We start from the raw sequence: 14,632 nt of genomic DNA, 5'->3' as shown, positions 1-14,632 counted from the left end.
GAGTGTGGTGAGATTCACAGTTGAGTTTCATTCGAAAGGTTTTATCCGAAACTGCGATTCGAAGTTTGCCCGATCCTTCTAATCTGTCCGAGCGCAAAAAAGAAAACGTTGCGGATAATTGCAATTAATCGTGTGGTATTGCATCAAGACGTGAAAAAAATTGTAGACTTGACCAGTTTAGAAAACGCTACGACATCGTGTATCGGTTGCAACAGCGATTATTAATTTTTTTATATAGGAATTATAAACGAACGTTTCAAAATTTGGGTTTCCAATTATTCAACGGCCGACCTACTTTTCCATTGCGTCATTCCTCCTCGTTTCGCAAAACGTTTCCATTTCGATTCTTCTTACACAGCTTTTGTCAAATTTCGCGATAAGATTGCTCTCTGGTGAAAAGAAAAATCTTCGTGATTTTGTTCGTTCAGGGGAGGAGGAAATAATGGTCGTTAGATGGACGTTTTCTTTCTTTTCTTTTTTTCTCTCTCTCTCTTTTACGATCGTCACGTCCGGCATCGCGGGAAGAAAAAGAATCTGTGGCGTATAGGTGGGGCACTATAAATGGGTCACTGTCGCTTTCAATTAGCCGCAAAACGTCGCGAGAAGACGATGGCTTCTTCACACGTTTGCCGACGACATCTCAGACGGGCAAAAAGCAAACGACCCTCCGCAAAATCTTGTCTTCTTACTTCCATCTCTTCCTTCCGTCTTTCTCGCTTCCCATCTCCATTAAAAGACCTTTGCCCTCCTTCCTCAATGGATCTCCAAGTTTGAGAAAGGTCGGTCAAACTCGTGGCTTCGGCTTCCCTCCCTTCTTGCTTAACGATATCTCGTTAAGCTGTGTCGTACTCGTTCGACACGATCGATATTTCTTCCTTGTTTCATTTTTTTCTTCTCTTTTTTTTTAACTCTTAAAATTTCACGAATTTCGAGAATAGAGGTTGTTGCAAAAAAGAGGACGAATCTTCTTGAAGTATGAAAAGGCCGAATGATTTTCTTTTTTATTCTCTCGCGACGTGTTCCTTTCGATCTTCTTCGCGATTCCGTTGACCCGATATGTCGAAACGTGTTTATCCTACGAGAACACGTTGACGTATACGGAGAAGAGATTGTTCGATCGAGTTGATCGATCGCGACTTTATTGCAAGTCTCGACTATTCCTATTTCTCATTAATAATCTTCAATTCCTTTCTCCGGGCTTTTGAATCAATTAAATACAAATTTGAGACGACTTGTCGAGGATATAAATAGGTAAAAAAAAAAAAAAAAAATGAAACGTTGTTTAACGGCAACGTGTATTTTACGATAGGGCGAAATAATAACCGCGATTAACTATTCGGATGTGTCTATTCACGGTATAAACGATTCTAATTTATCATTATATGCAAATGTTTTCACGGGCCGCTTCGAGAGTAATTCACCGGCTCGTTCCTTTCGAAAGAAACGGATGGATGAACGAATCAAGGACGGGTTAAGATTGACGAAGCGCCACGAATATAATCCCACGACTCGAGGCCTCCGGTAGAAACCGACCTGGGTCAACGGGTTTCAATAGTATCTCGGCCTACGCTCCCAATCTTTATCGTTATTTTTGTTCTCGCGCTCGTACCCAACTCCTCCCCTATCGTAATTCCTTTTCTCGTTCAACCCGTATCTTTCTACCTTCCCTTCCACTCTTATCAACGTCTTATTACACGCTCCTTAGTATCCTAAAAGTGAAGCAAAATAATAATGGTAGAGGAGGAGCGTAGAAAGAATCGACCGCCGATCGAAACTAAGAAGAGACTGGAAGAATTTCCTTCATTTCCTGCCACTTGAAATCGTCAACGAATTAGCTCTGCTTCTCGAAAACAAGCCGCAACTTTCTCTCTCTCTCTCAATCGTTTTCTATAAACGTAACGATTTAACAACACCCCAATTACTATCCCCCGTGGGCGTGGGGTGAGTAAAGAGGGCAAAAAGGTGGGTCTCCTCCGCGCCACTGTATACTCTCCATCGTTGCTCGAGAAGAGAGAGATACACTTTTTGTGGGTTTCTAGGCCGGTAAGGAGCGAATGAATGAACACGGCTCTTCGTAATCCATTCATGCTTCAAGAGGGTACACTTCTCCTCTTCCTCCTCCTCTTCTTCCTCCTTCTCCTCCATCTTGAGGGAGATCGGCGAGGGGAGCGGGTAGGGAGAGAGAGAGAGAGAGACGGAGAGATAGTCGGAGACCCTTCATCTCCTCGGGATCCTTCCTTGTAACTCTCGCTGTTATATTTTGTTTGTCCGCTTCCGAAGAACCCTCCGGACCTCCTTCCTCCTCCACCTTCTCCTTCTTACTCCACCTCCGCCTCCATCTCCTTCCCTCCCCTCCTTTTCTCCCCTCGTGTCAGACCTCACTTAGACCCCGGGATCTGGGTCAGATTACATGTATACAACTTGTTGAGGCATCAACGACCGAGTGGTGGGCCGTCGTAAGGGTACAGGGGAGAAGAGGCGACGCCGTAGAGAAAACGAGCAATTGGCAAATCGAATTACCCGTTCATCGCCAGCCTCCCCTCCTCCCCCAGAAACCACTTTTTCTTTTGCTCGAGATTCTCTCCGACCATTCGCATTCCTTCTCGCGGGGCGAATTGGCAGGGGTGGGGAGGATCTTGGACCGGTAAGATCGAACCGAGCTTTTCGATCGAGACTATCCTTCTATATGTATATGTACGTTTTGATAAAATAGTTTCGATACGAGTGTAAATGCTTTTCTCTGATTTTCTGATTGATAAAAGAGAGATACTTTTGAGATACTCGTGTCGTGTCGCGTTTAATGGTTCGGTTGTTTGAAGAAAAAATTCGGGCTGATCGCTTCGCTCTAGGATTTCGTATTGTTGAAGAGCCTCGTTTCGACGACGGATATTTTCCCTTCGAGAGAGAAACGGAGGTGTAAAAAATTCGAGAAAGATTTCGAGATTTCGGAAAAACGAAGCGTTGAGATTTTGTGTAATCCCTTGCTTCGTTTCGAAAATATCGAATTTGATCTTCGATTTCTTTTCCTTTCGGATTATTATACGCGACGAGAAAGAAAGAAAGAAAGAAAGGAAGGAAGGAGAGGAAGAAAAACGATGGCCCGTAAAGTTTCGAAGAATCGTTATTATTATAGCGGCGGCGTGCATTTGTCTCGGTACATTTGTCTTCATATTTCCTCGCGTAAATTTCCTCCGTGCTTTCTCGTTCTCGAGCGTTTTAACGAATAACAGTATATCAATGGACGCGACTCGTTTATCAAATCAATTAATTTGGAATATTGCCGAGGGGGCCGCCGAGTTTCGACCGGTCGTCGTTATCTTATAATAAAACATCTCGCATTTTGCGGTGAAATATTTCCCGGCCCGCGGTGATTAATTTAGTGCGAATAAAAAAAAATGACAAAGGTTTATTTTAGCCACCGCGCCGCGACGTGCTTTATCGGTACGTTGATCGGGCTGGGTTACCAGCCGAGTTCTGGTGCAACTTGGAGAACGGCATTCCATCGATTTCGTTGCAGCTGCTCGATCGTGAATGTGTCCCCTAAACCGAATAGCCGAACGATAGATGGATTTGTCGAAAAATTCCCCTCCAACTTTTATCGTTATAACTCTTATTTGTTAATTTAATCGCGTCGCATTTTTTTTCTCCTTTTTTTTTTTATATATATATTTTTTACAACGCGACGATCATTCGTTGATTATTCTCGGTTGTTGTTTTTTTTTTTTTTTTTTTTCATAAGCAAGCGGGATAAAAACAAGTTTATACAAATACTTCATCCACCACGAAAATTATAGTATTCGCTTCCACTAGAACACGTTTACACAAATTTAATTCTGGGACACGCCACGATCAAGATTAAATTATACAGCTGCCGGCTGACTTAACTAACTCTACATCTTACAGATACAATATTCGTAACGGAGTTTCTTAGAAGCGATGACTGTTACTTTACAGCGGACGAGAGAAGTTGTCCGGGACTTATGCAACAGGCTGTTTTATTATATATATATAATATATATCTGTATGTGTGTATCGAGAATCGCGTTTAAACGTAATGGAGAAATGGAAAAATGGACGATATCGAATCACGGTAAACGCGTTTAAAAAAAAATTCCAATCTCGTAACGTTGTAAATTTAAAAGGCGGAAACGCGCGTGGCACGGTTCCCAGACTCGTCCAATTAATATTCGGCAAAGCGGGCAATTAGCGAAATTATTAATAAAAATCGTAATGAAGCTAAATCAGCGGTGATAGAAGCCTTCCTGTGCGGTCGTCGGTGGGCCATTGTGCGACCGTGATGCACCGTTTAATAATCGGCAACGTCTTTCGAATTGTATGTCAATTGGCTACAATAATAAAATTCGTCGATGGCGTCGAGACGTGGCCGCGTTCATTCTCTCAAAGTCGATTAAAGTACGTCTTAATTAAGAGGCCGTCGATCGACCCGTTTCGGGCAAACGTTCTCCTCGCCTCGAATCAATTTCCGATCCGTGCGCCGAATCTTTCGATTCGAGTCGTCGGGAGAGAACGCTGGAAAGTAACGAGAGTAGCGATTTTTGTTCGCTTCGGAAAAAAAAAAGAAAAAAGGGGAAAGAAAATGGGCGAAAGAAAAGGGTGGAAAAGCGTGGTGGTTGACAGTGGAGTGGGGGGAGGTGGACGAGGATAGGAAGGAGGATAATTTCGGGCGACGACGTCGGGACGGAGAGTAATTGGCGGAAGGAAGGACCGGATGCAGAGCGGAGGGAAGAAGGACGCGGAATGCAAAATGGGAAGAGTATTGGGTGCACGGAACGAACGAGACCACGCACAACTAAGATTATATTCTCATTAACTCGATCTCGGCGGGGAAATCATCGGGACGGAATGGAAATTGCTCGTGGGATTGAATATTCGACGGTCTTCTTTCGTATCGAACGAGCAGAAGGATCCTTGGATATTCCCTCGGATGTCGATCCTCTCAATTTCCTCGAATAAGACGGATGAGACTGTTTTTTCTCCACGAGAATTGGCGAAAGCTGAGGGGGGAAAGGGAAGGAATCATTTTTATTCCGCGTTCCGGGATAATATTTTCTTCCATATATATTATACATACACACACACACATACACATACACGTTTGTCGCTAAGATATTACAATTATGGAGATAATATTCTCGATGAAGAGATTTTTAATGAATCCTAAGGAAAAAGAAAAAAAGAAAAGTTTTACCATTCAATCAAACATATGTTGTCATAAACATACAACATATACAACGTTTCGTTCGATTGTTGGAAAAATATTTAGAAACGAATCGATTGGTTTTTACTCCTCGAAGGAGTAAAGAGGAAAGGAATAGAATTATTTAAAATAAATTATTTAACCATTCCAACTAGGATTCTCCCGATGAAGAGATTTTTAATGAATCCTTAAGGAAAAAAGAAAAAAAAAAAGTTTCATCATTCAATCAAACGTGTTGTCATAAACATACAAGATATACAACGTTTCGTTCGATTGTTGGAAAAATATTTAGAAACGAATCAATTGGTTTTTACTCCTCGAAGAAGGAAAGGAGTAGAATTATTTAAAGTTTAACCATTCCAAGTAGGATTCTCCCGATGAAGAGATTTTTAATGAATCCTAAGGAAAAAAGAAAAAAAAAAGAAAAGTTTCATCATTCAATCAAACGTGTTGTCATAAACATACAATATACACAACTTTTCGTTCGATTGTTGGAAAAATATTTAGAAACGAATCGATTGATTTTTATTCCTTGAAGGAGTAGAATTATTTAAAGTTTAACAATTCCAAGTAGGATTCGTTCTAAACGACGGAGTTTTTCTGTTCCAAGGTATCGAATATAGAAAGAAGTCGGTGGAACTCGTAGAAACGCCTTCTTACCGGGAAGTCATCGAGTTCGTTTTCCACTTGGATGCCACGGTTCCCGAGATTGATGGAACGGGGCTCGGTGACAGGAAAATTGAAATCCTTCTCTCCTTCCCTCTCCCTTGAAAGAATATATATACGTACACGTGTATAGAAACGGCGTCTGAAGTTGCAGAAATTGTTCGGAATCTGCTCGGGATAAACGATGGTGCGACAAGGAGTCATCTCGAGAGCTGATTGCATTTCGCGGAAGCTTCGCGAGTCACGCGTATTTAAATACCGGACTCGCCCACGTTTTTCTCTTTCTCTTTCCATTTCTTCTCTCTCTCTTTCTCTCTCTCGAGAGAAATTATATTCGATTTCAACTCGATCGAACAAGAATCCCCCTGTGAAATCGACGACTCCCCCGTACGCATAATGCGTACGATTCTTTCGACGATGTTCCTTCGGAACACGTGCCTCCTCCTCCTCCTCCTCCTCCTCCTTCTCTCCTCCTCCCGCCGCGTGACATCACGAACGAGATAAACTGGCGGAAACCAGCTGCGAACTCGGTGAATCGGAATTCCTCTCCAAACAGCGACGCATGTATATATATATATAGTAAAATTAACGAGATTTGGGAGGAGTTAGATGGAGGAGTTAAGAGAAAAATGAAGCGAGTGGAAGAAGAAGAAGAAGAGGAGTGGAAGGCGAACGAGACAAAACTCGATGGACTATGGACGGATGAGAAACGGATATACAGGGAGAGGGGGAAGAGGGAAGGAGAAGGAGAAGGAGGAGAAGATGGTAGGGAGGGATGGAGGGGGAGAGGAAGCGAGAAGGCGCCGCGAAATTGGCAGTCTAATAAAAGAAGCCCAGGGACGAATCGACTGCAGTGGATCGATCCCGAGACTGCATTTTCATCGTGATAACGATCGCTCATCAAGGATATACTCTCTACTACTTCTTTTATCTCCTCTATTCCACCCCCTCCGCCCATTCTCCGATCCTTTAAAGCGATGATCATTTTAAAGTATCGCGCTACGTCGTTCCATCTTCCTCCTCCTCCTCTTTTCTTTCCCTCGAAATACTTTGTACTTTTATTCTCGTTCCCGGGACCGAGCTCCGTTTTTTTTAACGATAGACGGATTCTTTTTCTTTTTTCTTTTCTTTTTTTCGGTCGATTGTATCGGACCGATAATTAAACCTTTGCCAAAGGGATCGGCACGCGAGGATCCGATTTTGTCACGCGATCGCGCCTAGTTCTCCTCGGAGGAAACGAGGAAGAATTAGCGAATTGGCGAGATTGTATGAAAAAGAAGAAAAAAAGAAAAAAGACGAATATATATCGTTGTACGCGTGTCGAATCGTATTCCTGGATTGGAAAAACGGAAACGGTTGCCGAGCAAAAGGTTGTTCGCATCGGTTCGCAAAGTTTGAAAAGTTTTCGAACGAATGGCCCGGATTGTTGTCTGTTGCGAGTTGGTGGTAATCGAGCGAGGGAGGAGAAGGAGGGGACTTGAAGCCACTTAAAGGAGCCGGGATATGGGCGATATCTTAATTTGGAACTGTGTCGTCGCGTGGTCGGGGCGTTCGTGGTCGGCCGTTCGAGGCGGGTTAGATCCACGCTTGGAAACCGGTTAAAACGCGACAACCGCTGAAAACTTTGATCTTTAATTTCGTATCGAGGTAATGAACGCCGGAGCGCGAACCGTGTTTCTCTCGATCGTCTCCGCGTCCCGATCCGTGAACGAGAGAGAGCGATCCCGGTCCAGTTTTATCTCGGAGCTTGGAGCGATTCTAATGGCCCGTAAAGGAAAAAGAGTTGGTGGATACCGAGACTTGAGGAGGGGGGAGATCCGGGGAGAGAGGGGAGGGGGAAGCGGAGAGAAAGAGATACGGAATCCACGGGAGAGATACTTTATATACGACGATGGAGGAATCGCGGCAATCGGTTGCGGTCGAATTAAAACCGATCGAGAAAACGTCGTTAGTTTTCTAATAACGAGACGGATAAAGTCTCTCGATTTCTCGTTTTATTTAAGGGATAAGGAATGGGCGGAACGTGACTTGGATTATTCCTGGGTAGCGAGACTCCCAGCGCACCCAGTTTATGTTAATCCCTCGGTTCGACAACTTTTATCTATTTTCTTTTTTTCTCTCTCTCTTTCTCTCTCACTTTTTAGTTGAAGCGAGAACTATGGTAATTCCTTACGTTTCTTACGTGGTTGAAAGGCCGATCATTCAGAATTTAATAAATGGGTCCGATATTACAGTTTAATACGATAAACGGACCATTATTTTCATCCTTATGAAGTTCTTGGAAATATTCACGACCCGTGATACGAGAGAGAGAGAGAGAGAGAACGAGAGGGGAGGAGAGGTTCATCGGATCCAAGAAAGCGAGATAATGGAAGGAAACCGTACTGATAAAAGTGTCAGCGTTTGAATCGAGACTTATCACTTGGCTTTTTTTAATTGGGCCGTTATCTTGGTTAACAGTGTCCTTTGTTGGTCTTCGATTCTTTGGCAACTCGCGCGATACAACTGCTTTCGTTGTCCGCGTTGATCGATAGAGACTTAATTTGTCCTCGTAAACCCTTGTTCTCTCGATTCAAATATTTCCTGTATTGCCTGTCACGAACAAAATCATCCGAGACATCGACAATATTCTATTCATTTCTTCGTCTTTAAACTTTAACAATTATTTTCTAAAATAATAATAATTTTGAAATAAAACTAAAATTGAATTGAATGAAAGAAAGAAAAAAAGGAAGGAAGAAATTGGAATCTTTACCGCGCGTTAATTTTCTCTCCCTTCCTCTCTTCGATCCACGCAATCGTTAAACAAACAAGCGCTATCGACTTTTACGAGCAACCACGTGCCCCACGAGCGATCCACGACCCATTCGCCATAATGGTGATTCGATTGAACGAACTGGTTCGATAATTTCCAAGGAATCGAAGAAATCTGCCGCGCGCGGTTGCTCGAAACGGCCACGAAACGCAATAACACGCGAAATATCTTTTTTTCCCCTCCCATTCTCTTTCTCTTTAACGCGCGCGGCATCCGACACGCCGATTTCCCCTCTCCGTTCCTCCTCCTTTTATTCGCTCTTCCGCTCTCCTCCACTCTTCTAATCGTAGAGCGGACGATGAAGAAGAGTGAAGAGGGGGAAGAAAAAGAAAAAGAAGAAGAAGAAGAAGAAGACGAAGAAAGGAGGAGGCGTCACGATCTCATCAACGACCAACAAAGTCGTCTTTGTCTTTTCAGACTCGCGCGATTGGACGTGGCCGATGTTCTCGCGTTATCCGGTCGCGTCTCGATCGAGTAAACACGCTAATCGATTTCAAGGATGAGGTAAGGAGAGTGGAAACGAGCTGGAGTGAAGACGAGAAAGAAAAAGAAAGGAAATGTAGATCGAGAGAGGAAGAAAGGGAATAATCGTTTCTCGAGGGAAGAATTGGAGAGTGGAGGAAAGATTGTGGAAACTCGTTCGAGGAATGAAAGATTATGAGATTTCGTTTTGTTTCGAATTATCGTTATTGTTATTATTTTACTGTGCTGTGAAGAAAGATGGAAATTTGGCAAGGGCGATAAGATAATTTTTGAATTCCTTTGAAAGAAAAAGAAAGAAAAAAAAATTCACGATCTTCTTAATAGATAATAGATGTAGTTTCACATCCATTGAATCGCTCGGAGAGAAGAAGAATAATGGACACTTTTATACCCTTGTTGTAAGTCCTTTCTCCGGTCGAATCGCGGAAGTAAAAAGATGGTCGAGAACTAGAAATTCGCTTAATCATTGTATTCGCGTAATTACTGTGTCATAAGCGAGTGTTCCTCTCCTCTCCTCCCCCGCGTCATTATTTCCCCTTTATAGAACGACGTCCCTTCTTTTTCTTGATCCTCGTGTCCGGTTACCTCATCGAGTCATTACTTTTTTTTCTTCTCTTTCTTTTTCACTCGGTCGCGGTTACGAACGGAGCAAAGTACTCCGCTAAAATACCCACTTAACTCGATCGCTTTTCGTCTTCGAATCGTTACCTATTACAATACCCCTCCCCCGCCCGATCTATTCTTCGCGTACTACACACGATGAATACTTTCGGCTCCGAAACTCTATCTTCTCTTCGAGGGAAGGGAGGGGATTGCGAGGAGGATACGTACACGGGTCGGCAGAAAATTGTCGAAGCCGATTGTCGGTGGAAGCAAGGAGAGAAGCAAGGAGAGAAGCAAGGAGAGGTCGATTCCTCCTCTGCGGCGAGGAGAGGATGTCCGCGACGAAATCGGCGGTTAGGAACGGCCATGAACCATTTTCGCCCTACGAAGGAGCAGCGCACACAGCACAGACAAAATAAAAATGCGAGGAAGAGCAGGGACCAGGCGTTGAAGAGGAAAGGAGGAGGAGGAGGAGGAAGGAGGAAGAGGAGGAAGGGAAGATACTAGAGGGGAAGGAAGAGAGGAGAGAAGAGGAGAGAAGCTGGCCAACTTCTCTCACCCGGTTTGGACTGGCTTGGCCTTCCAAGGGGCCAGCCTAGATTCGAGATTCTCATCTCTTGTGCTCGGTCCACCGCGAGACGAAACTCGTACGCTTCTTCTTCTTCGTCCTCGTCCGCGTCTTTCGGCTCTTCTCCTCTCTTTCCTCGGACGAGTGGAGAGGAGGAGGACGACGGGTGAAGCGTTCTCTCTGTCTCGTTGCCGGGGGCCAGTCGCGATTTATTAGGCGAGCTAATTAATAGGCTAACTGGGCGCGGTCGCGAGAGTGTGCGTGCACGTTGGTGTGCGTTTCGTGGAAATGAAGGGAACGATTCGCGATTTATTACCGCGCGAGAGATTCATGGTTTCGGCCGGGCCCGGGCCCCGAAAGCTTTCCTCCGCCGCGATCTTTTTTCACCGGGCGAAGAAACGGAGGAAGCCTTTGGCTTAATGGCATCGACGCGATCGTGGCGCAGGAATTCCTTTAATTCGGATCTTCCCGCGATCAGGGATCGATCCTTCACGGGCCGGATTCCTTTCTGCTCGCTCGCCGCGCTCCTTACCGCCATAATTTCGATACCGCTCCACCGTCACGTCATCGCATCTTTTTTTCCTCGAAGAGGATCGAATTCACAATTTTATTATATCGAATCGTCGTTACTTTCCTTTCCTTTCTTTCCCGCGTATTTATTTAATTTGCGATTACATGGAAAAGGGGGAGGGCTAAATATTCGAAAATATTTAATACAACGTGGTTACTACGTTCATTTCGAGTACAATGTATCTCGATAAATCTTTAAACATCTCGAAAAATCTAACGAGAAGCCAAGACTTCAAATTGAAATTCTTACTTGAAATTGTTGAAATATCGTGTTTTCAAATCATTTCGTAAACACTGGGCGAATAATCGAATTTCTTTTTTTTTTTTCTCAATTAACTTTCCATCCAAGTTCTCCCGTTTTCATTACAACGCCCCCTTTTGAAACAGAAACATTTTTCATTCGGAATCGGAAAGAACAATTAACGACCCCCGCCCATTGTTCGAGCACACGAATTTCGACCGATTCCCGAACAAAGCTCGCGCAGATTAATTCCGCGTTTCCGCTCTCTGTCGCCTTTCACCGTTCCTGTGCCTCGTGTCGCGATACATCAGTCGCACGCTGCTGCAATTCAACGTGAAATCCAACCCGTCGTTCGCACCTTCCTCGCCATCTTCCTCGGCCACCTCCTTCTCCACGTTTCTCCCGTTTCTCCTTCTCCTTTCTCTTCCGTTTCCTTCCATTTCGATCTCGCTCTCGTTCTCGATCCTCCTGCACCCCGCGCGCCTCATCGCGATCCGTATGGTGTTGCGAGTCCTTTCCTCCCTTTCGATCTCCACCCCAACATTTCCGGACATCTCGCCGCAGATGCATCTCGAACCTGAAAAAAAAGAAGAGGATCGAATCAATTTAACTTAAATCGAACTTAAATTAACAACACGTTCTCTGTCTCGATCGTTTTATCCGATTATGAATCGTATTTGAAAGTCTGCAACCCCGCTTAACACCTCGTTAAGTTACGTAGGGATTGAGCGAGGAGTTGGCTTTAATTTACGGACAATTGGTCGAGTCGAATTTCCACTTGCAAATTTTGGAAGCGGCGATATCTCGCGGAAAACGGATTCCTTTTTACGCATTGGCGAATAGCAGGAATGCCGATGAATAAACGTTGGCCGGAACGGCGGACTTTGAATTGACCTTCGACAACGTTCTTGCTGCATTCTTCGAGGGTTGGAGCTGCTCCTTTCGTGCATTCCAACAACTCCTCCTCCCCCCTCGCGCGCCCTCCGCCGCGCTTCCTCCGCCGCCTCTTCTTCCTCCCACCTCCTCCCAACTCCTCCGCCGTTTCGCCACCGATCGCCCTCTCCTCCTCGCCGTCCTCGGCTCCCACACCCCTGGATCGCGCGCTCGACTCGATCAACGGGATCGGGGATTCTGGCAGCTGCAGAGAGACGATCGTCAAGAACGGCGGCCTCTCCTTCCGGATCCTCTCCAACCACGACCTATAACTGTTTTTTCACTTTTATATATATATGTTGGGAAGGGAATTAGACGGGTTGGAAAAAATTGAATTTCATTTTCATTGGATTGACGAACGTATTCGAATCTCCTCGCGAGATTCGTGCCTTCTTTCGCTAGATAAGTTGGAAGGATTAAAACTTGGATCGATTAAAAATCAGCGGGGAGAGAAGCGAAGTTAACGAGTTTGAAATTATCTCGGAAAATATCCCCGGTTTAATGGAATAACGGAGGAAAAGACGAAGGGGGAGGAGGAGGAGGCGAAGTATCGGCGGTGGTGGTAGCGTGCAGGCGTGGTTTGCCGCCGCGTCCGAAAGCGGCCGATAAATGGGGCACGATAACGAGAGCAGCGTTGAGCAGAGGAGGAGGAAGAAAGAATTCTTTGGCAGAGAGGCGGTCGCCTGTGGATTCACGGGAAACGAGAGCACGTTCTAAACTCGCAATAAACTCCGGGCTAACCTTGCTCGAGCTGGTCCGGGGTCAGCCCTCGAAATATAATACCGCCACGCTCGTTCGTGTTCGCCCGTTCGTTCGTTCGTTCTCTGTTCGGAGCGAAGCGAAAAAAAGGCCGATTCCCGGAGTTGCGAGCGTTTGGAACAATGAGAGGACAGGACGCGTCCTTCTAGGGTTATGGACGAGAACGAGAACGAGGGAGGGGAGGGAGAAAGAGAGATAGAGAGAGAGACGGAACGTCGAAAGATAATGACGTTCGGATAGACGTTCGTGCTTTCGATGCGATAGCTGGTTTAATAACGTTATAATGCCGGTTGGTGAGGGTACGATCGCCTTCGAGGCTTTATTAAGTCGCGCGGCACCGTCGATCCATCCTTCCTTCCTTCCTTCCTTCCTTCCTTCCTTCCTTCTGTCCCGACAGTTAAATTTTAGTGCGTTTAATTACGGGTTCCTACGTCACGTTAACGGGTTCCCGCGCGGTTCCTCGGGATATATCCTTGAGAGGAGAGGAGCTCGCACTAGGTCGAAGTTAATCGCCTAGGAAATCCTGTCTCTCCTCCCGACAGACTCGTCTTCTCTCTCTCTCTCCCTCCGAAATCGTTTGTTTCGCGATTATAGAAAGGGAGAAATCGCGTTGGTGGTTTGGAAAATGCGAATAAAGTGGTGGATCGCGTAGGAAGAATGTAGGGAAACTTTTTCGAGTTGGTGGTTGGGGAGGGGGAGTTGCACGCGCGTGAGAGAAAATACCTGGAGAATCTTCTGGAGGAGGGCGCGTAACCGGTGGTGGTAGGATGACAGATATGGCGCGGCGGAGACTGCGACCTTGAACTCGAGGCTTCCCTCGCGCTCCTGGGGTCCTCGAGAGTGAGGCGCCGAATGTACAGTCCCGGCACCTCCTCCGCGAGCTGATGTCTTCTCCTGTACGAAGCCACGGTGACTGGTCCGTCCGATTCTCACCATCGATCATCCATCCGACGTCCTTCTCTCTCTTTCTCCCTCTCCTCCCCTCCTCCACCTTTTTCTCCTCCTTTTTCTACCTCTCCGCGGCGAGAAGCATCGAGGTTGAACTCGAATATCGACCTTGAACCATGATCTCGAGCCGCGTCTCTCAATACGATCGCAAAGGTGGACGGCGGTAGTGGTGGTACGTCGGTGAGTTTCCTGCGTCGAGCAGCATTGTTGCAACGAACGGAACGCTAATGGGGGACGTCGTTGCCTCGTCTGAGGATCGTGAAACGAGATTTCGTTCACCGATCCACCGTTGTGGATCCGGGTGGCGACGATACGACGATACGCCCGTGGATTATCGATCGTTGGCTCAGTTGGACGTGTATCGTTCGGAAATTGAAGGCGATCGAGGGAGAACCTATGGGCAGCAATTGCGAGAGCGCGGTTGCGATTAAATTGTCTTAGCGAGAGGCCGTTTCCAACGGCGGAGATCGGAGATCGTTGCGGGCTCGTTTCGCGCGCAACGATCGACGACGCTGGGCCGCCCGCTTTTGCGCCTCAGATCCGCGATACGAACGCGAGCAGAAATTATAGCAACCGGCCGCCACCACCGAATAAGGCAACGCGTGTCGAATTGGAGAGCGTTACGGGTTATTGGCGACGATAACGGAGGGAAAGGGGTGATTGCCTCGCTCGATTGCTTCGCGAAAGTCAAACGCGGGGTTAAAGAACCCTCGCGATATACCATCTCGAAATATAATTCCAATATAACTCGATCCGTCAACGCGGGAATCGCGTTTTCGTGAACGAAACAATCGGTTTTCGGGGATCAACGGGTGGTCCGATTTCGGG

The 14,632-nt window shown here is 45.9% G+C and overlaps 1 protein-coding gene across 1 annotated transcript; it reads right to left on the bottom strand.

Annotated features, from left to right (window-relative positions):
- Positions 1–3,103: 3,103 nt before the first annotated feature.
- Positions 3,104–13,922, bottom strand: LOC102655102. Its single transcript, XM_016915365.2, has 4 exons — positions 13,870–13,922; positions 13,580–13,786; positions 12,059–12,369; positions 3,104–11,741 (listed from the first exon to the last, which is right to left on the bottom strand). The coding sequence occupies exons 1-4, from the start codon at positions 13,920–13,922 to the stop codon at positions 11,410–11,412; spliced, it is 903 nt and encodes a 300-aa protein (XP_016770854.2). The 3' UTR covers positions 3,104–11,409.
- Positions 13,923–14,632: the final 710 nt, after the last annotated feature.

The sequence above is a fragment of the Apis mellifera genome, linkage group LG12, assembly GCF_003254395.2.
Source record: "Apis mellifera strain DH4 linkage group LG12, Amel_HAv3.1, whole genome shotgun sequence".
NCBI classification, from domain to species: Eukaryota; Metazoa; Arthropoda; class Insecta; order Hymenoptera; family Apidae; genus Apis; species Apis mellifera.
Note: the sequence above shows the minus strand (reverse complement) of the source record. Positions and strands in the feature narration are given on the sequence as shown.